The following is a 20,452-nucleotide window of genomic DNA, read 5'->3' as shown; positions in this document are numbered from 1 at the left end:
AGAACACCTGCATAACAACACGTTATCAACAGTATCATTTAGAAGCTCCATAATATTCTCCTCTTCTCCCTCCGTGTTTTGTTTTAAATATTGAGGAAAATAAATCATCTCATGGTGCGTTCCAGGCTTTTGAACCCGTAAATCACGACTTCAAGTCACCAGTTACGAGTTTGTAGCGTTCCAGGCAAGTTACGAGTTACAACTGGGAACTGGGAGTAGATTGATCTAGTACGAGTTCACAGGTGGGAAGTTACGAGTTTGACTGTACGTTCCAACGGGTAACCATAGGAACAGATCGGAAAAACACAAGTTACGGGTTTCCTGGAACGCTTGGTTGGAAACAAACGCAAATGGAAAAGAAATACTTTCATTCTGTACCCCTCTAAACGCCCCGTGGATGTATTATTTTTGAAAAAATATAGCTTTTAATAAATATTCTACATATTCAACCTTTAATGTAGTTTTATATCTCCTCTCCCAGGCTAAACCAATCAGTAGAGAGGAGCCCTCTGATGCTTTAGTAACATGACAAGTCTGTGACCAATGAAATGTGGGGCTGAAGTGGCTTAGAATAAATACCTAGAAAAATAAATTTGTGAATGTACATGTAAATGTGAAGAAGCACATGTAATTGAATAAAGACACAGGAAATGTATGCAGGGACATTTTATGTTTGGAAGGAATGTGATGGAGCAGTGAGGAGGTGTGGTATATTGATGTGTTGATGAAAAGAAGGGATCACCGCCGACACGTCTTCACTTGTATTCAAAAAAGTAGTTTATTAACAAGAAGAGGAACAGTGTACAAAACATGTCGAATCTTGGAGCATCTCTGGTGCCAATGTGAGATCTCTCTCCCTATGGCTCAAAACCACAATCTTTATATGCTTTCTAACTCCAAAACTCCACCTTCTCCCAACATAAGGATATAACTTACCATATTAGGCATTAACTGTTCGACATTAACAGAAGCATTTCATATTTCCTGTAAATCCAAACAATTCCTGTATCTGTCTAACATACACAGTTCATGTTTTGTGTTCATAAACACAAGACAGGATCTAAATATGTGATTTTACGACCTTGAGTTGAGGCTAAACATCAGCTTAAAGCAGAAGTAAGTGATATATTTGTGTTAATATAAGTCTTAAATTGTTATATCTTCCGACAGCAATCACTTACATAGAGTGTTTGGACCGAAACACGGGTCTGTCAGTCCCTCTGCTCTGCTCTGAGCCGAGGAGAAAACTTTTCTCGTATCCTACAACCTTTATCCAATGAGGAGAGAGAACGGCATAAAGGGGCGGTCCTCTCTGTGTGTGCAGCCAAGGGATGAGCGTGAATGTGGTGATGTAGGGACGAGGACCAATAGATCCATGACGAGGGCGGGGGCTGCTAACTCCATCGGCTGACAAGAAGTTATGGTGCGTTCAAGGCAACTCGTAACTCGTGTTTTTCCGAGCTGTGAAGTCGTACCAGTTCGATCTGGTACGAGTTCACGGGTCAGAAGTTACGAGTGGCCGTTATAGTGACTTTCACAGGTAAAACAGGTCGGAAAAACACGAGTGGGTTGCCTGGAACGCTACAAAGTCGTAAGTTGTGACTTGAAGCTTTAATTTACGGTTTCAAAAGCCTGCCTGGAACGCAGCATTAGCCAAAACGACTGGATCGCTTACTTCTGCTTTAAGGCTCTGTGAACAACAAAAAACACATTCTCCTAGGGTGCATCTCACAAGGGTCACTCATGTCTCATCTATTACTGTTACTAAACACTTTCATTCAGTTCCAAGAAAGACAGAAGAACATAATGCATGATGTTAAATAAACATGATGTTAAAGCAAAAAGTTCAGGCGGATAATACACTACAGAGGTCAACCTCCCTGTCTGCGGTTGGACTTGTGCAGTTGTTTGTCCAATTTCGGAATTTCTTGAGAAATATCAAGCCAATGGACTGAAACAAACTTTGAACAAAGCACATTATTCATTCAGGCTCTTGTGTGTGTGTGTGTGTGTGTGCATGTGTGTGTCTGCAGGCCGCAGCGGGCGCAACATTGCTGCAGATGCTGGCCGATGTTCCACTCCGACGTTCAGGTGAGCCCAGAGTCAGGTTACCTGAGACATCTGACATCACAGGACCGATGCTGTGTGTGATGTGATGGTGCAGTCTGAGGCTGAGAGCTGATTGGCTGATTGTCCTTCCTGTTCCAGGAGCTGGAGGCAGAGCTGAGTGAACTCTGGCCGTCGTTAGTGACGAATAAGTCCAGCTTCCACTTCTGGTGAGGAGTATCAAGAGATTATGTGAATGAATGAATGAATGAATGAATTTGATTTATTTTGGTATATATCAAGCTTATATAACCAAAAGGGTGTAGGTTGAAGCCAAAGCTTATATACCCCTACCCCTTTTACCTTAAAAAATGAAAAAAAAAAATAAATAAATAATACGCATTAATACAAAAGGATCAGATCACAGACATTTGAAATTAATCAGTACACATTAAATTTCTGATCACAACAAAATAAATAATTGTATACAGCGCATTACCCAAAATAGTACAAAATCATTTAACTTAATTTTCCATACTGTAACGAGAAATTATGTTGTTCTTATAAAGTATTTTAAAGCCGATTAGAGTACAGTATAATTTAATATTTTCAGGACAATTATTCCAGATGTTAACCCCTCTAACAGAAAGACAGTGATTACATTTTACATCAATTTCACCCGAAAGTCAAATATCTCTAACTTTGAGATAGGTTGAGGTTGTATCATGTATCAGCTGATCAGTAAGAGACATGTGCCATATATAGGCTACTGTATGTCAGAGGTCAACCTCAACCTATCTCAAAGTTAGAGATATTTGACTTTCGGGTGAAATTGATGTAAAGTGTAAAATGTTCATGCTACAGTGATATTATATCATGAAAGTCTCTCTGTGTCTCTGTCCAATCTCCTGATGACACTCTGAGCTCTAAATTCCCAGACCAGGTGCAGGCAAGGTAACAGGGTGTGTCCATGTGCACTTTGCAAGTTTGGCACGCCACACACCACACCACAGGTTCTCCCCTTTCCCACCCCCGTCCCTACCGGCACGAGTGGGAAAGACGGAGGGGAGAAGGTGTGAGTGGGTTTAACACAGCCGAGTCAGACCATCACCAATCAAATGATTGGTGAACGTGGACAAAGGAGACAGCAACACCAGATGGCCAAACCTTTTTTTCTTTTCTGTTCTTTATTAGGATCCCGATTAGCACCCGCGGCAGCATCGGCTGTTCTTCCTGGGGTCCTCTCCAAGCAGTAAACTGACCGGGAGGTCCAAGCTCGCAGTGGCCGAATAAAGTATCATTAAAGCAACACTATGTAGTTTTTCAACCTTAAAATAATGTTTCTAAACTCATTAAGAGGTAACAGGATGCATGGCCTCAGGGGGGGCGTCGGCTAGAACTGCACTATGTAACTTCTCTGCGCGGGTAGGAACTAGGGGTGGGAGAAAAAATCGATTCACATAAATATCGCAATATCTTTTTTGATGATTTTTAAATCGATTTTTTTTTTCACAAAATTTATTTATTTATTTTTTGAAAAAATAAAATATATATATATTTTTTTAATTTTTTAAAATATTGTGCAATATGCATTTGTCTTTTTTACATACAGAGAGTACAGGTTTTGAAAAGGGTTTAAGTTCACTTTATTATGGAGTATGTTAATTTATAGGCTCCTACAGTATTTGTGTGCAGATAAATGTTAAAAATGCAGACTAAAAATGGAGAGAATCAGCGATATCGTAGAATTGCAATTTAAATCGAATCGCCATCCAAAAAATCGTAGAAGAATCGAATCGGGAGAAAAGCATATCGTCCCAGCCCTAGTAGGAACACAGTGATGAGCTCCCTGCTACTCTCACCCCAACACCAGTGCCCTGTGCTGGGCCGCACGGCCGGCCGGCCTCCCTCGAGCCTCTGGAGCTTTGCTCGGCACCGGTACTGGCAACGGTGATGGGACCATCGGTACCGGCAATGGCGACAGCACCAGTCCTGGTAGTGACGGCGATGGCACCGGTATCGGCAGTGGGTTAGGGTTAGGGCACCGACAACAAATTCACATTGGCTACTGTTGGTTATGTGCTCCTCTGGGAAAGACACAGTAGCAGACAGTTGCTTCTTCTCAACCAGAGTACCAGTAGCTACCACTAATCCTACACAGTGTTGCTTTAAGACACCGTACGTAAGTTACAATTCTTCGGCGAGCATCTCTCTTTTTCACTTTTCTTTTGAATTTTCTGAGATGAGACGTGCCAAATACATACTCACTATTACACTATTACTCACTACTACTTTGTGGTTGGCCGAGAGAGATGTGCACTCGTTAGTTTTACATCACAGTCTCACACTGTTCTCGCCAGCCTGCGCCTCACCTGGTATGAAATTAGAGCTCATAGAGTCTTATATTAGATGCAGCAAGCCCATAATATAGATTTTATTTTAACCCCACCACCTCCATGCCTATGTTTATAGCAGGGCCTAGACACATACTACAGTATGCATGATTCAATCACAGCTCAGAGTCAAACATCCAACTCTAATGTAGGTAGATGAACACAGTGGGTCTCATTCATGAAACGTGAGTAAATCTGTGTGTAGATTTGCACATAAAAGCTCACTCTACTAAAACTCTACTCCGGATTCATGAACGGTGCGGGAAACTCAGATTTGATCGTAAACACGTGTGTAACTTCATGAATGCCAACCCATCGTAACCTAACAACACGCCCCCGGTGATCAGCAATTAGCATAGATCTCCATACATGAATAGCCATATAAGGAGATCCTGACCACCATATAAGGAGGTATAGGTGCATCCTGTTCACCTGCGGCCATGACGCAAACGAGGAAAGAGGGAGAGAGAGAAAAAAAGAGAGATCACGGATCGAAGTCATTTTGGGTGAAGTGGAGTCCAGAAAAAATATTTAATTCTCCTCTGTTAGTAGTGGTGTGACTGGGACAGGTCAAAGGCTGGAGGGAAGAAACAGATGTAGTGAATTAAGTGGGCCTATCCTTGGTTGATTAAAGAACCGTTTAAGACGTAAAGCCAGAATAGTTCGATATGAAACATGAAAAAAAAAACTCCAGAGCTACAGCAGCGACGGGAGGAGGAGGCTCTTCACAGCCTCAGCTGTAGAGGAGCATGGTTGTATCAACACATGAAGTTATATAGGCAGGTTATATTGTTACAGAAGCACCAGCCGTCTGTCACAGCTCCATCCAAACCGGTGCTGACTGCGCTGCTGCGCAGGGTGAAGTGTGCGTCCACCAAGCGTATACTGTAACAACACAAAAAAGTTTTTTCCGGTTTTATATCAGATTATTATCATCATTAGATGGAGCCTTGACGTGTTCGTGCGTGTCCGATCCCTAAAACGTCTCTCTCTCCAAATATGTCTAATTGTTTGTCATGTTTAAATTACGTGTTTCAAAGGCATCGGCGTATTTTGAACATGAGAGAGTAATAGAGAGAGTAATACGGATTAAAATTGTAATTTTCAACAGTGACAAGCAGTATTTATTTGCATTCCTACATTTACACAAGCGCTACACACAGTCCGGAGCAGGTGTAGATTTTGTGAGTAGCTACGAAAAAATCTGCACTACTAAAAGATTGATGAATGCGGAAATCCACGTAAATTTGCGCTGCTCAGGGTTTACACACAAATCCGTGCTGCTCACGTTTCATGAATGAGACCCATCGATGTGTGTACCTCTGATTTATGTGTGTTTGTCTGGAACAGGAGAGATGAGTGGAACAAACACGGGGTGTGTGCGGCGTGTGTCGAGGGACTGAACTCTGCAACCAGATACTTCCAGAGCTGCCTCAAACTGCGAGCACAGTTTGATATCCACAAGTTAGACACACACACACACACACACAAATACATACACTTGGAGGCAGGTATTGGCCTCTCTTTCCATTATCATGTCATGTTCAAGTGGGAGTTACTGTGATTCAGATTGCGTTTTCTTGAAAAAAAAAAACACAAGATCTAAGCTTTTTCGTAATCTAATACACTGCAAAAACTCAAAATCTTTCCAAGAATATTTGTCTTATTTCTTGTCAAAATGTCTCATTTCTAGTCAAAACTAATCTCTTTTCACTTAAACTAAGACGCATCACCTAAAAATTAACTTGTTTTGAGATAATTTTCACTTGTTTCAAACAAATTTTCACTTGAAATAAGTAGAAAAATCTGCCAGTGAAAGCAGGTTTTTTGTGCTTGTAATAAGGAAGAAAAACTTGCTCCACTATCAGATTTTTCTTCTTATTTCAAGTGAGAATATGCTTGAAAGAAGTAAAAAGTGTCTAAAAACAAGCTGCGTTTTATGTGATGAGTCTTATTTTAAGTAGAATGAGATTTGTTTTGACTAGAAATGACATTTTTGACTTGAAATGAGACAAATATTCTTGGTAAGATTTTGAGTTTTTGCAGTGTAGGTTTTGGGCAAGTGTTGTCTGGTTGAAGTCTTCACTGCACACTCATAAAACCCATGAGAGATCCTTAGACATGTGGAATGTTTTAGTAGAATTGTGTTTACACAAGGTTTTTAGAGTGAAGCTGTAAACATAATAAAAGTAGAGACTAATTGCTTGGCAAATCAAACACAGGATAACAACACAATCACTATGTGTGTGTTTGTGTGTGTCATGCAGACTGCTGGAAGAAGCTGGCATCACTCCGTCTTGTGAACGTCCCTACAAGGTTACAACACACCGACAGTTTACACACACTGACAAGTTCTCACAGACTCATAGTTACAGTAACTTCAACACATTGCAATTTCCCCCAGAGTTCTGTTGAATCTTTTAAGACTTTAGTACAATAAGCCTATGTTATAAAATGAAACGATAGTAATACTTTTATTTTCTTCCTTTTACCCCTGGACATTTTTGTCCACCTCTCACACTTTCCCAACTCCCCACGGCCAAATGAAAGGTCACTGGGGCCTGATTTTTGGAGAGGAGGTGTATCTTTGGTTAAACTCTGGATGTCCCTAATTTCAGAATAAAAGTCAATTTTTTGAGCCCGTAATGCACTTTAACCACACATGACCCTTCGCTGGACAAAAATGTCCAATGGGTTTTTTAATGTAAAAATAAAGTAAAAATGTTAACTAACAGATATCACCATGAAACTTCCCAAGTGTATTACTCACATTAAGACAAATATTTTTTGTATTATAAGTTTTGTCAAATTTTATGTTTAAATATGTAAATGAGGCAATATCTAATGAAATATGCACTACTTTCCAGAACCGAAATATGAACAATTAAGAAGTTTTCAGCAAGGGGATTTTTATCACTCAAATACTGTCACCAGCCATAAACCCCATAGAGCCCCATTTGTGTTTTTGCAGCAAAAACAACTGGCCAGGAAGGGGTTTAGTTAAAGGGATAGTTCAACATTTTGGCAAATTGGCCCATTGCTATAATCCCTATAGTCATAGCAGTAGGTTCGTTACCTTTAATTGTCGGTGCAAGCTATTTTTAGAACGGCGGAGCGGAGTGGCAGGCTGCTCAGAGCTATGCTATGGAGGCTAAAGGAATTTCTTGGTTTCCTTCATCAAACTCATCAAATACACAATCCAACAACTCCAAAACGCTTTCGTGGACAAGTTGTGAGCTGCACATTCACCACGTTATGAGATACAGTAATAACACAACGTTACCAGACAGAGTTGTTTTAGAGGGAAATACAGGGTAAATACAGAGTCTGTTTGCTGAAAAACTGTCCCTGAACGCAACTCGCATCAGCGGTTTTGCATGAATTTACCTCGAAAACAACTCTGTCTCGTAATGTTCCGTTATTATCTCATAGCGTGGTGAATAACAGAACATTACACTCCGCCGTTCCAAAAATAGCTTACACCGACAATTAAAGGTAACAAACTGCGATGACTATAGCGATTATGGCAATGGGCCAATTTGCCAAAATGTTGAACTATCCCTTTAAGACCGAGCCCTAATATGTATCACAAATATTTTGGGAGTCAGATATCTAAATTTTGTCCAGGGGTCATGGAAGTGTGTCCAAGTGTGTACACAGTTGTCATAAAAAAAACACTGTGGACCATCAGTTTGAAAGTTAGACCGTCATTTAGCCAGAGACGCTACAGTTTAACCCATAAGTTGACACTGTGTCTGAGCATCAGGAGCTCTGTCCCCTCCTGCTCGGTGTCTCACTACATGACAGTGTGTTATCTGTGTGTTCAGCTTGAGGAGGTTCACAGTGCCCTGGCTCCACACCTGAGCGACGGACATGAGATCCAGTGTGTGACAGACGACAAGGTCAGTTCCTCCGTCTTTATATTGATGTTGTTCTGTTTTTTAAAGTTGTTTTAAAGTGATGAAAGATGAAAAGTCAGTGTGAGGTCTGAAGGTCATTGTGAGCAGTTGCTGCTCCATACAGCTGTGTGTATTTTCTGGCAGAGCTGGACCCTCCAGTGAGAGCCAAAGGCCTTTTCTCTGAGACCAGCACTTGACCATGTGTAAATAATGTTGAAATATTTTGGTTAAAGCAATACTTACCTTTCTGGAACTTTTGCACATTTCTTTGTCTAAGTTAAAATGCTATTAATAATCTGATGATACATTAAAATGTAAGAGAAACCCAACAGGGTTAAAAACTCATCATTTTTTCATTCTCATATAATTCTGAGAAAAGTCTGACCAATAATATTATTCGGTCCGATTAATAAGATTTGACGAGCGACCGAACCTACTTAATATGTAATCACTTTGTGCACCCCTCTCCTCCTCTCCCCACTCCCTACTAGGAAGAACGCTTATTGACAGAGCAGTAGCAGGACACAGAGCAGAGGAGACTAGAGTCACAACACACTAGAAAGAAGGTTTTTGGAAATAAATAGTTTTTTAAAAGACCAATAACTGCAGCCGCAGCTGGTCGCGGAGTTTCATGTCTGATATTTAAGCAATATCACACGAGAGGGAGTGCTGTTGTACTGTATATCAGCACGGCTGTGATTCGGTCGTAGGCACGAGGCCGCAGGCCGAGTGCCGCAGATAATCACACCGTGCTGATATACAGTACAACCAGGGCTTAATTTGTGCCGGATCCTGCCGGAACAAGATCCGGCACCTCGCCGAGTGGATCCGGGACCTCCTCTGTCAAGTGGCGGCCTTAGACATCTGGGGGCCCGTTTCAATATTTCATATGAGGCCCTACCCTGTTAAACAAAATTATTTGCCAGCTATGTGCCCATGTGTCGCTGATGCTTTAAACCCTGAAAGGACGCAGTAACGCACTATCCATGCATCCCAGGTACGCACAACACATTAAGTGTTAAAATCACTATCAGGGCAAGAAACCAGGACTTCGCAGAAAAAACGAGGACTGAAGTTGGTTTTCATCAAAAAGCAAAATCATTATGTAGCCTACATTTTCAGACAAACTACAGGCTTTAACAATATTCTGAATTTAAATTGGCAACAAAAGTAATGAGAGCAAAGTGCTCCGCGTTATTTCAGCACCACGGACAAGGAAAGGACGAGACATGCGGACAGACAGACGTCTACAGGCGCTGATCCTGTCGGTGCTGCGGTGCTGGAGCAGCAGACAGACAGCTGTCTCCTCCTTACAATCTGTAAATAAGCTGCCAATAATATCACATTTTAGTTGTGCTCTCGCTGTGTTTTATTTCTCTGTTAAGTTAGGACGTACTCATAGATCGCCTGTTTGGAGGCATTTTAACCCGAGGAAAAAAAGGAAAGAGGAGGAAAGTGATTGACAGACGTCAATCATCAGGTTACGCAACTGGGCGCACGTCAGGAGAAAAGCAGGAAAAACAAACACTAAGAGAAAAGGAATAATACTGGGAGAAGGAAAACGAGGGTCTATTGATAGTTTGTGGGCCGTTTTCAAAGGTAAGCCTACGTTGTTATTGATATTTCCTGCCGTATTATTAATTAGGAGCGATAAGTGTGCAAAGAGAGAGGCCACTTTGGCATTTCTTATTACAAGTGTAACAAGGACCTGTAAGTACACCAAAATACACTATGTATTTACAATGTAAGTAAGTACATGTTATTACATAGCCTACGGTTACATAGGTAATAATTAATTAGGTAGATACACAGGAACAAGGACCCCTTAAAATAAAGTGTTACCTTGCATTTTTATAATCTTTGTTCAAGTCTTTATTTTATATACCAAAGGTTTATTGCATTTTTATAATCTTTGTTCACGTCTTTATTCTATATAAGCAACAGTTTATTGCATTTTTATAATCTTTGTTCACGTCTTTATTCTATATAAGCAACAGTTTATTGCATTTTTATAATCTTTGTTCAATGTAGGTCAGAAGGAGGGTCTATTGCCTTTTGTCTTTATAAGCACAGTATTGCCTTTTTAGTCTATTGTCTTTTTGTTTTATTCAATAGTTCACACTGAAGATTAAATGCATTTTAACAAAAACATGGTTGCTCATTTCAACTTCTTCAAAAAATAAGTTATTTTTCCTTAAATAGCCTAATAGCCGGTATTCAGTTATCTATACGAACAATTAAAAGCCGGCCGGGTCAAAACAAACAAACAAACAAACAAACAAACAAACAAACAAACAAACAAACAAACATAACTCTTCCAACCTTGTGGACTGTCTGTGAAGACTGACGGGAGTGAAGCCGACCTCATCCTCTGCCTGCCGGTGGGACAAATTGCACTGTCGGATCTGGGTCTCCGTGTCCGGAACCCGTTCGGGATGACTTGAATGGTGCTGAAGCGCTATGGCGCAACGGACACAGAGACCCAGGTCGGACAGCGCAGCCCATGAGGAAGATGATGAACTCGGATAAAAGCCATAGCGACGTGAGCTCTTATACCTCTGAATTTCACCGCATCGGGGTCATTTTTCAGGTGTGTTAAAAGTCATTTAAGCGCCGTTACGCACGCCGCACGTGTCGCCTCCTGTGCGCTCCTCCCCTCTGTCCCCCCCCCCCCCCCCCCCCCCCCCCCCGGAACAGCACCCACTCAGTGTTCCGGGACCTACACATGGACAAATTAAGCACTGAGTACAACAGCACGACCTCGAGTGTGATATTGCTTTTATACAACAGTGCTACGAGCGCATTTTTAGAACAGTAATAAACTACAAGAGATTATGATTTGTTTGTTTATTTAATCATTTATTTGGCTCCGCCAACGGAAATAGTTCTGCAACTGGAAGGGAGACAAGGCTGTTGCCAGGCAACACATAAACATTTAACTAGCTTGCTACGAGCTACAAGCTTTTCCACCGAGCTGCTTCCAGTGCTGGTTCTGGTTCTGAGCCCGTGTCTGATCAGCACCGCAGCAACAGGACCAGTATGAAGACATACAGAGACGTTATCGATACCGTATTACATTTGTTTATCATCTATGTAATCAATATAAACACAGTTGAAGCTAAGTAGCTGAGCTACGTGGCTAACAACAGCTAATGCTAATATCAAAACACATCACCGTCAAAACGTAGTTGCCCCCGCGGCGATTTTTTCCCCAGCCGGGTTTAGTAGAGATTTATCGCCAATTAGACGGACCAGGTCAGGTCCAGGTTTTAATGTTCAGGTCCGTTTATAACTGTAGCAGCAGCAGCAGCAGCAGCAGCAGCAGAGAGATGGGGCAGCTCCTGTATGGGGAGCCTGGCTCTGACTTAGCTCCTGTCCAGCTGAACAGCGGAGTGATTATGTCTGTGAAAAGTCCCAGTGCTGTTATACTGTATATCAGCACTATGGAAAGTGTTGTCCAATCAAATTGCACGGTTGGGACCGGTCGGAACTAACTGTTGTATAATGTAACGTTGATAGTGATCAGCCCCGAGTGATACGTAAACACAGGAAGTCACATGTGTCTATAAAGCATCCAGTGCTAACAGCTAGGGGGCTAGGCTACTGTTTTAGCTCTGTGAGTTCTCAGCGGTCCGGACCCGGTTGAACTCCGGACCGGCGCGGCTCGACTCGGCTCGGTCTGGATTTATTTTGGCCCTGAACCAGCGCATCAGGTGGCGCTGGTCCGGCTCCAGTCCGGCTCGTTGAGAACAATCTGTAACAATCACTTCCCCTGCGTCTCCAGTAGCAGTAGGCTAACAACAGTTTATTATAAAACTCATCAGTCATCATCACTGAGTCCGTTTATATGGTTTAAAACTCCGGTGTTGTGTTTGTTTGTGTTGTTCCCGTTTCACTCGCGTTCCTGTTCTGTTTACCGTTGCCATGCCAACGCATGCAGCGGGGAGGGAGGGGGCTTGTGGAGATGCAGCAGGAGGGAGAGGTGGGTGGGACTTGTGAGGGAGGTGGAGCTGTTGATTTTCAAATGTTTGTGCTGTGCTGAGTGAAATGCCAGATCGGTAAGTATTGCTTTAATGGACCATAAGAGTGTGTGGCAAGGAGTGTTTATTTGTTTAAAAAGGATCCCCATTAGCTGATGTCATGACATTTAGCTATTCTTCCTGGGGTGGAGTTTAATTAAATAAAGGGAGAGGTAGAGATAACAAGGATAACGAAAATAACTTGGACCAACAATGCCACCTGGGGCCTTACACCCCAGGATATAATGGTATTAAAAAAAGAAAAAAAAAACACAAAACAAAGGGAGACAGGTTTGTGACTCAGGAGGAAGTCGATTATATAACACAATTATTTTTATTTAAAGTAGCATTATCGCAAATTCCAATAGCCTACTTTGTTCGACCACTAGATGGGGCCGGTGGTGCAGCGTATCAGATATAAACATCCTCGTCCTCTTTACATCAGGAGGCGGGGCTGAGCACCGGGCCGGCTTGTCTCATGACAAAAAGGAATTCTGCATTTGCTTCACAGCCACTACACCACTGGCTATATTTTGTGTACAGATAGTTATGGCTCCCCTGAACCTATTTATTGCATATTTCAGTTTTTTTTATTGCTATTGCTGCTGTATGTGCAATAATGCTACTTTAAGAAAAGTCTCAAATAAATCAGGACTGGACCTGAAAGTGAAGAAGACTCTAAGGAAATAGGACATTACTCAAAGCTAAAATCAGTGAAGTGGGGCTGCTGGGAGGAACACTACAGGACAAGTGCCCAACTGCCCATTTACCAGCACTACAAAATCACAGCAAACATGCATAAGCAGTGAGTCGGTGCCCTACTTGCATGCAACATGTGAGGTCCTCATCACGGTGCCTCGCCTCTCCCACCTTATGGTATCCAGTCTGCACTGAAGTAAAAAAAATAAAAAATAAAGAAAATGGAAACATCCTGGAACCAAATGAACAAAGGTAACAAAATCCAACGACCCAGATAAACGGATATACAAACACGAATCAAGGAATAAAATCAAAGCAACAAAAATATACTTGGCAGAAAGCAACAAAACTAAGCCAAATAAACACATCAAAACCAAAAGAAGAGGGCAAAACAGGCAAAAAAAAAAAAAAAAAAAAGGCCCTAAAAACAAGGGGAAAAAATACAAAAATAACTCAGAATAGGTCGAAAAAAGAAAAGAAATCAAAAAGGCAAATCTGACAAGAGCAAAACAGCAACAGGTGGACCTAAAGAACAAAAGGCGCAGTATTAGTGATGGGCAAAAGACATTAAAAATCAGCCAAAAAAGAAAGAAAATGGGAAGCCTGAGACTGAAGGAGCAAGGTGAGGGCTTTTTATACTCCACCTGGCTAAGGGGAGGAGTCTTACAGTAGGCTACCTGGGCTGACAGACTCTGTATATGCTCAGTCCTCTTCCATATGTGAGGAGGTAGCTCCCTGTGACAGACACAGACAATTTTAGAAGGAAAAAACTCATTTGGAGGCATGAAAGCTTTTTTTTATTTATTTTTTTACTTCATTTATTTTTGTGATAGCACAGCCGGCTTTGTCGTTAAACTTATCAAAGTTAAATCGTGTTTATTATGTGACTATGTAGATATCTTTCATGCAAGTTCTTAGTGCTAATGTTTTAGTTATTAGCTGTAAAGTCAGCAGGTTTGTGGCAACAGTGAAACATGTTACAAACTACTCCAGCCTAAATTTTAATTGCATTTATGTTTTCTTTACATTTCAGATATGACTAGGTCTTGAAAGAGAATAATGAATGGTTAAGGTTAGGATCAGACTATGGCTGACAGTAACTACTTGAGACACACACACACGCACCCATTATGTTAAAAAGTGATTGAATAAAAAGCTTTCAATTATTAATTTATTGTCATAATACTTATTTAATAATGTAACATCTCACCCCGGAGCAGGGCCGTTGCTAGTTTTTCTTTTCCTTTTGTTTTCAACCCGGGGATTCTAAGTTAATACTTCTCCTTATGTCGTATGAAACTTTTGGTTTTCTTGTTTCTAATGTCATACCAGGCGTGTGAAAACCTAGTGTAGCATTAGAGTAGGGTGAGCCTCCTGTATTGATTTGGTAAGGGACAGTGCATTTTATTTTTCAATACAGGACAATCTCAAGTTTTGGGGGGCTACAGTACTTGCTCCTGCATGGATTAAACCATTTTTTAAGAGACAGCAGGGGGTTACTGCTTGGAAAATAAAACATATTTCATAAATATTACATGTTTTGTGGTTTTGTTTTGATGCTGATGGAGCATTAGTATGAAAAATATTTTAATCAGAAAGATTAGGCTACTGGGGGTTTTTCCTCACAACATCATGCACAGAGGAGAACAGAGGAATCATCAATTCCTTCTCAGGCTGCACGAATATCCTATCCTCATGTGATGTACTGGTCAAACTGCTGCACAGTATACATAATGTGAATGGAGTTAGGGTTATAGGACGGAAAGAAGAGCCAAGCACAAAAACGTATTGATATTTGCATTGCTTTTTTGGTCAATAAAGGATGTACCAGTAGCATCTGGCCTGTCATACCCAATAACACAACAGTACAATAAATAGAACATCATTTAGAGAAAAGCTAACCAACAACCAGTGACAGACTGGGCAGATAATAAATAAATAAAAAACATTATAATAATATAATCATCACAACAACACAGTGCGTATAGTGTCAACACAGCAGCACCCTCACAGTGCTCTCGGCACATCTGTGGCTGGCCCACAGGTCCAAGCCCCCACTGTGGACCGGGCCAAGTCAAAAATGACTGCTCCCACCACTCCTCCCTGATCTCGGCCGGTTATTATTTTTACAAGGGAATAGCAACAAGCTGTTTCAATAGAGTGTTTCATTCTGAAACCAAGATGAATGTATGATGCATGATGTAAATTTAACTTAATTTAATTAACTTTATTAATCTCCAAAGGAGGGAAATGTGTTTGTCCCGGCACCACACAACAATAAAAGGGATTTAAAATCAAGATGTGCAGTTAGTTGTTCTGCTACAACTTTTTCAATGACCTTTGAGATGGCATATAACTAATCTAGACAGGTTTACAATGGGAAAACAATGTGCACTTGTTTTTTTCTGCAATTATTGGTTACCAACTGACTGAAGCTCCTTTGGCTCCAAGAAGCTGAAACCAGCTGCTGATCAGAGCTGCAGTGTTCAGGGGGACATCTGGACCATTCTTCCTCATAGAGCTGCCTCAGCTCAGACAGATTCTCACAAGTCTGGTGAATGTTTATCCTCAGGTCAGTCAACAGCAGGTCTGGTCTCTGACTCCACAAGATGGATTTCCTTTGATGTTTAGGGTCAACATCATGCTCCATCAGCATCTTCTCCTGAGCTTCAGCATGTGGACAGACAGCTTGACATTATCCAGGAAGATGAAGAATCTTTTTGTTTCCATGCTGATGTGTGGAGTCCTTTTACACCACACACAGAGCTGGTGTTCCTCAGACTGTTCAGACTCAGTCCCATCAGTCAACTGAACATGCCCCAGTGGTGTTGTGGAGTCAAACCTCAGGTCAGTCATACACCTGCTTCCTTTGTGGTGTCCATAGCAACAGGACTTCCTATAATGACCTAACTAACAAAGAGGTGAAACATCCCAAGTTCCTTTGAGCCTTCATCTGTTATCTGGAGCTTCTTTGTGTGGTAACCTCTGAGTCTGGACTGATGAAGACTCTTGATGACTTTGTGTGACACTTTCAGCTTCATCCTCATCAGCTCCTCTTCATCCTCAGTCTGAGTCAGTCTCTTGGGTCACAACGGCCACTCCAAAAGTTGTAGTGTTCAAGTGTCTCACGCTCAATGACGACTCCAGGGGCCTCATTTATCATTGTGGATACACCTTTTTTTTTACACCATTTTCCCCTCGTTTTGTGCGTACGCACTTTTCTCCGCCAAATTTGCGATCTATCAAGCCAAAACCTGACGGGGAAAAGTGCGGACATTTACACCCATGGCGTACCGTGATTTACACCTGTTTTGAGGAACAGGAGGAATTGGCGACACCGTTGCTGAGTCAGAGAACTGCAGTGTGAGAGGGAGAGAGGAGCGCAGTACATTTAGAAGAGCACAGTAGGATTTTTTGAAATAATTGTGGTAGTGGTGGACCGTTGATGCTGGCAATCCAACCCGCTCTATAATAACACTAGGCTAGATTTTCTGGGATAAAGGGGCAGATTACATAAGATTCTTCTTCTTTCTGCTCCCTTTTGTTAAGATTTGGGAGGTTTTTGTTTTTATTGTAGCTTATTATTATTATTATTATTATTATAACCTTTATTTATTCTCGAGAGACATTGAGGTTGCCCTCATTTTCAATGTCGTCGAGTTTACAACGCAGTTTAAAAATATTGACAGTGGTTACAGTCATTTGAAGTGATTACAACCAATATACACTTAACAAGAAACAAGAAACACAATCATCTGAAACAGTTACAAATGGAAACACAGTTATTCATGACCAAGTACCTAAACTCACTGAGTGAAGGGAGCGCATCCAATCTCAGGATGTGCTGTAACGCGTTCCAAGAGCTAGGGGCATCATAACAAAAAGCAGTCTTGCCAATACTCGTAAAGACTCGAGGAACTTTGAGTAGCAGTAGTTCAGCCGAACGGGTCCTGTAAGTAGCAGAGTTCCATTCCAACATATTTGCTACATACAGTGGTAATTTGCCTGTAAGAGCCTTAAAAATATATAAAAACCAGTGCCTCTTGCGCCTTTCCTCAAGAGAAGGCCAACCAACTTTTCCATACAAAACACAGTGGTGAGTATCATATTTATCACCCGTGATAAATCTTAGAGCTGAATGATAGACTGAATCTAGACGTTTCAGAGTTGAGGCAGCAGCATGTCTATAGATGATATCACCATAATCCATGACGGACATAAACACTGCTTCAATTATTAATTTTCTTGAGAGCATTGGAAAGCAAGATTTGTTTCTGTACAGAAAACCAATTTTTTGTCTCAACTTTAAGATAAGTTCATTGATATGATATTTGAATGAGAAATCCTCATCTAGCCAGATCCCAAGATATTTGTACTCCTTGACTCTCTCAATTTCTGAGCCAGTTTTGGTGTAAAGATGGATACTATTGTAATCAACATTTTTGGATCGGGTAAACAATATATATTTTGTCTTGTTTGCATTAAGCAGCAGTTTATGTTTGATTAATGAATCCTGAAAAGAATTAAAAGCAGTTTGCAGGTTGTTGATGGCTGTCTGAACAGAATCCGAAATACAATATAAAACTGTGTCGTCCGCATAAAAATGGACATTACAACCATTTAAAGAAGGAATAATATCATTGATATAAAGAGTAAAAAGCAATGGCCCCAAGACTGACCCTTGTGGTACACCTCCCGTAACAGTCAAAAAATCTGATTTTGTATGGCCAAGCTTAACACATTGATGCCTGTCAGTCAAGTAGCTCTGAAACCAAGCACACGCAGTATCATCCAACCCCATTGTCTCTAATTTTCTCAGGAGCAGATGATGATCAACTGTATCAAATGCTTTAGATAGATCTATAAAAAGAGCAGCGCAGTGATACCTCCTATCTAAAGCTGAAATGATATCGTTTGTCACCAGTGTGATTGCTGAGATTGTGCTATGGTTGGCCCTGAAACCAGACTGATATGGATTTAAGAGTGAGTGTTCTGAAATAAAAAGCTTAAGTTGAGAGCTGACTAAGGATTCCATAATTTTTGCAAGACAAGGTAGTTTGGAAATAGGGCGATAGTTATTCAGATTATCTCTATCTCCACCTTTATGTAAGGGGACCACATGTGCTGATTTCCATTGTATCGGAAATGTTCCAGTTGAAATGGATAGATTAAAAATGTCTGTTAATTGCTGGGTGACTATTGGTGCTGCTAGTTTTAGGAAAAAGGAATCCAGATTGTCCTCACCGGTAGAGCACTTAGGATTTATGGCCTGTAATTCATCAAGCACCTCACTGCAAGTGAATGGGTGGAAGGAGAAACTAGAGGTGTGAACCTTGGGGGACTTAGCAGTACAGCTGCCTGAATCGAAGTTGTTGAGGTGGAGTTCCGGATATTCCTTATCAAATAAGGTTGCAGCTTCTGCAAAGTGTTTATTTAAAACATGGCATATTTCAGCCTCATTTAGTGCGACCGGGTTCCCAATTTCATTGTTTAGTAGTGGGATTTTAGAGATCTTATTTTTATTTTTATCCATATTTACTGCTTTCCAGAACAATGTTGGGTTTGAGGAGGAGCTAGTGATGAGATTCAGGTAATAGTTTGATTTTGATTTTCTCAGGGCTGAAGTACATTTATTCCTAAGTTGTCTAAAGCGTAACCAGTGTGAAGGATCACCTGAACGTCTTGCTCGGGACCAGGCTTTATCCCTCTCACAGAGTAGGGCTGATAGCTCCTTATTAAACCAGGGTGCTATCCTATCTTTAATTCTAAACCTCTTGAGAGGGGCAAGTTTATCAACAATAGAAATAAAGGTATCGGCAAAAGAGTCAAGAGCAACCTGAGCATCACTGTTGTTCACTGCAAGATTGGCAAAAATATGTGCTACATCATTACAGAAGAGTTGCTCATCAAAAGTTTTTGTATTCCTCTTTGTGACGATGTGAGATCCCATCTTTTCCAATTTTGCACTTCTCACACATGCTATGGGGCAGTGATCACTGCTACCCAGCCCAAAAACTCCAGTACCAGCTATCTTATCGACTCTATTAGAGAAAATAAGATCAATTAGTGATGATTTTGATTGGTCCTTCATATTGGGTCTTGTAGGTTCAGTGATAAGTTGAGTTAAATTGAAGTTATGAAATAAATCTCTCATATAATCTGAGGTGCCACTCAGCCAGTTCACATTAAAATCACCCACAACAATCATTTCTAAATGTACATACTTTGAGATTAGTTCTTGCATTAAAATGCAAGATCATTTTTCTGACTGATTTATTGCCCGATATCGCTGTTTATGTAGTTTCGCTTCTTTCCCCCGTCCTCCGCCCGTTGTCTCCGTTGTCACTTTGTTGTCACAAAAGTTGCTGCGCCACAGAGAGCACATGGCTAATTAATATGCACGTGCTGACCATATATAGTTGTATATAGGCGTTCCGGGGGCGGAGTAAGAGGTGTGTTCACGTGTGCACCATTCTTGGGTCCAGTGTGATTTATTGCGGAGAGTTGTGCGTACGCACAGTTTGATTGATCTGAAAAAGGTGTAAATATTTTGGGTGTACGCCATTTTCGTCTTTTTGCCGTATGCAAAAATTTAGTAGCAGTTTTACACCCTCTTTGATAAATGAGGCCCCTGGTCTGATAACCCCCTGCCTGCTACTTAGTATTGTAGTCAAGAAGACTTGAGACCGAGTCAAGACCAAGACTAGAGCATACCAAGACCAAGGGGGGGGCCAGACGAAGTGCAAGACCGAGACCAAACCAATGCGAGACCATTTTCAAGACCAACTGTATTGATCATTTGTTATATACAATCTTAAACCACATTTAATTGAAACAAAATTTGGATTGAACAGAGGAACACAGCACAGAACCTGCTGAAGTTTCCTCCCACTGGTGACACTACGTTTTTCAGATGGTTACACAAGCAAATACGTCTATAGAACAGTCTTAATTACCTTTAAGTTATTGAATTACATTACATAAAGCAAAGTATGCCAGAGTCCAACTAGACCGAGGCCGAGACGAAACCGAGTGAAAATGTAGTCAATTCTGAGACAAGACCAAGACCTTGAAAATGTGGTCTCAAGTCCAGTCTGGACCGGTCCAGACCTCTTGAGTACTACAACACTACTGCTACTGATAATCGTGTTTGCACTTTGTTGTAACTTGGAGGAAGATCTGATGATATTTTAGGACGAAGTTACAAAGAAATGGGAGGACATTTCAAAGGGCGCACAACCTTTTTTTCTTCAGACAATCCTTTTATTATGTCTCAAAGTGAAGACTGGATGTTGACCTGTGTGGGGTTTAGTTCAATAAGAGAGGGGTAATAATCTGCAGCTGTGAAAATGAAACTGAAGCACACTAAACCCTCTCTGGTGATATGGTCTGGATC

General features: G+C 41.1%; 1 protein-coding gene across 1 annotated transcript in view; it reads left to right on the top strand.

Moving 5' to 3' along the window:
* rnaset2l (ribonuclease T2, like) overlaps positions 1-20,452 on the top strand; it is a 28,796-nt gene that overhangs the window by 5,703 nt on the left and 2,641 nt on the right. Inside the window, exons 4-9 of the mRNA XM_083984846.1 lie at positions 2,034-2,091; positions 2,209-2,276; positions 3,920-4,075; positions 5,790-5,903; positions 6,707-6,755; positions 8,267-8,341. Coding sequence (XP_083840972.1) covers positions 2,034-2,091; positions 2,209-2,276; positions 3,920-4,075; positions 5,790-5,903; positions 6,707-6,755; positions 8,267-8,341 — 520 coding nt within the window. The remainder of the gene's footprint in view (positions 1-2,033; positions 2,092-2,208; positions 2,277-3,919; positions 4,076-5,789; positions 5,904-6,706; positions 6,756-8,266; positions 8,342-20,452) is intronic.

The sequence above is a fragment of the Trachurus trachurus genome (assembly GCF_905171665.1).
Source record: "Trachurus trachurus genome assembly, chromosome: 13".
Classification (NCBI taxonomy): Eukaryota; Metazoa; Chordata; class Actinopteri; order Carangiformes; family Carangidae; genus Trachurus; species Trachurus trachurus.
Note: the sequence above shows the minus strand (reverse complement) of the source record. Positions and strands in the feature narration are given on the sequence as shown.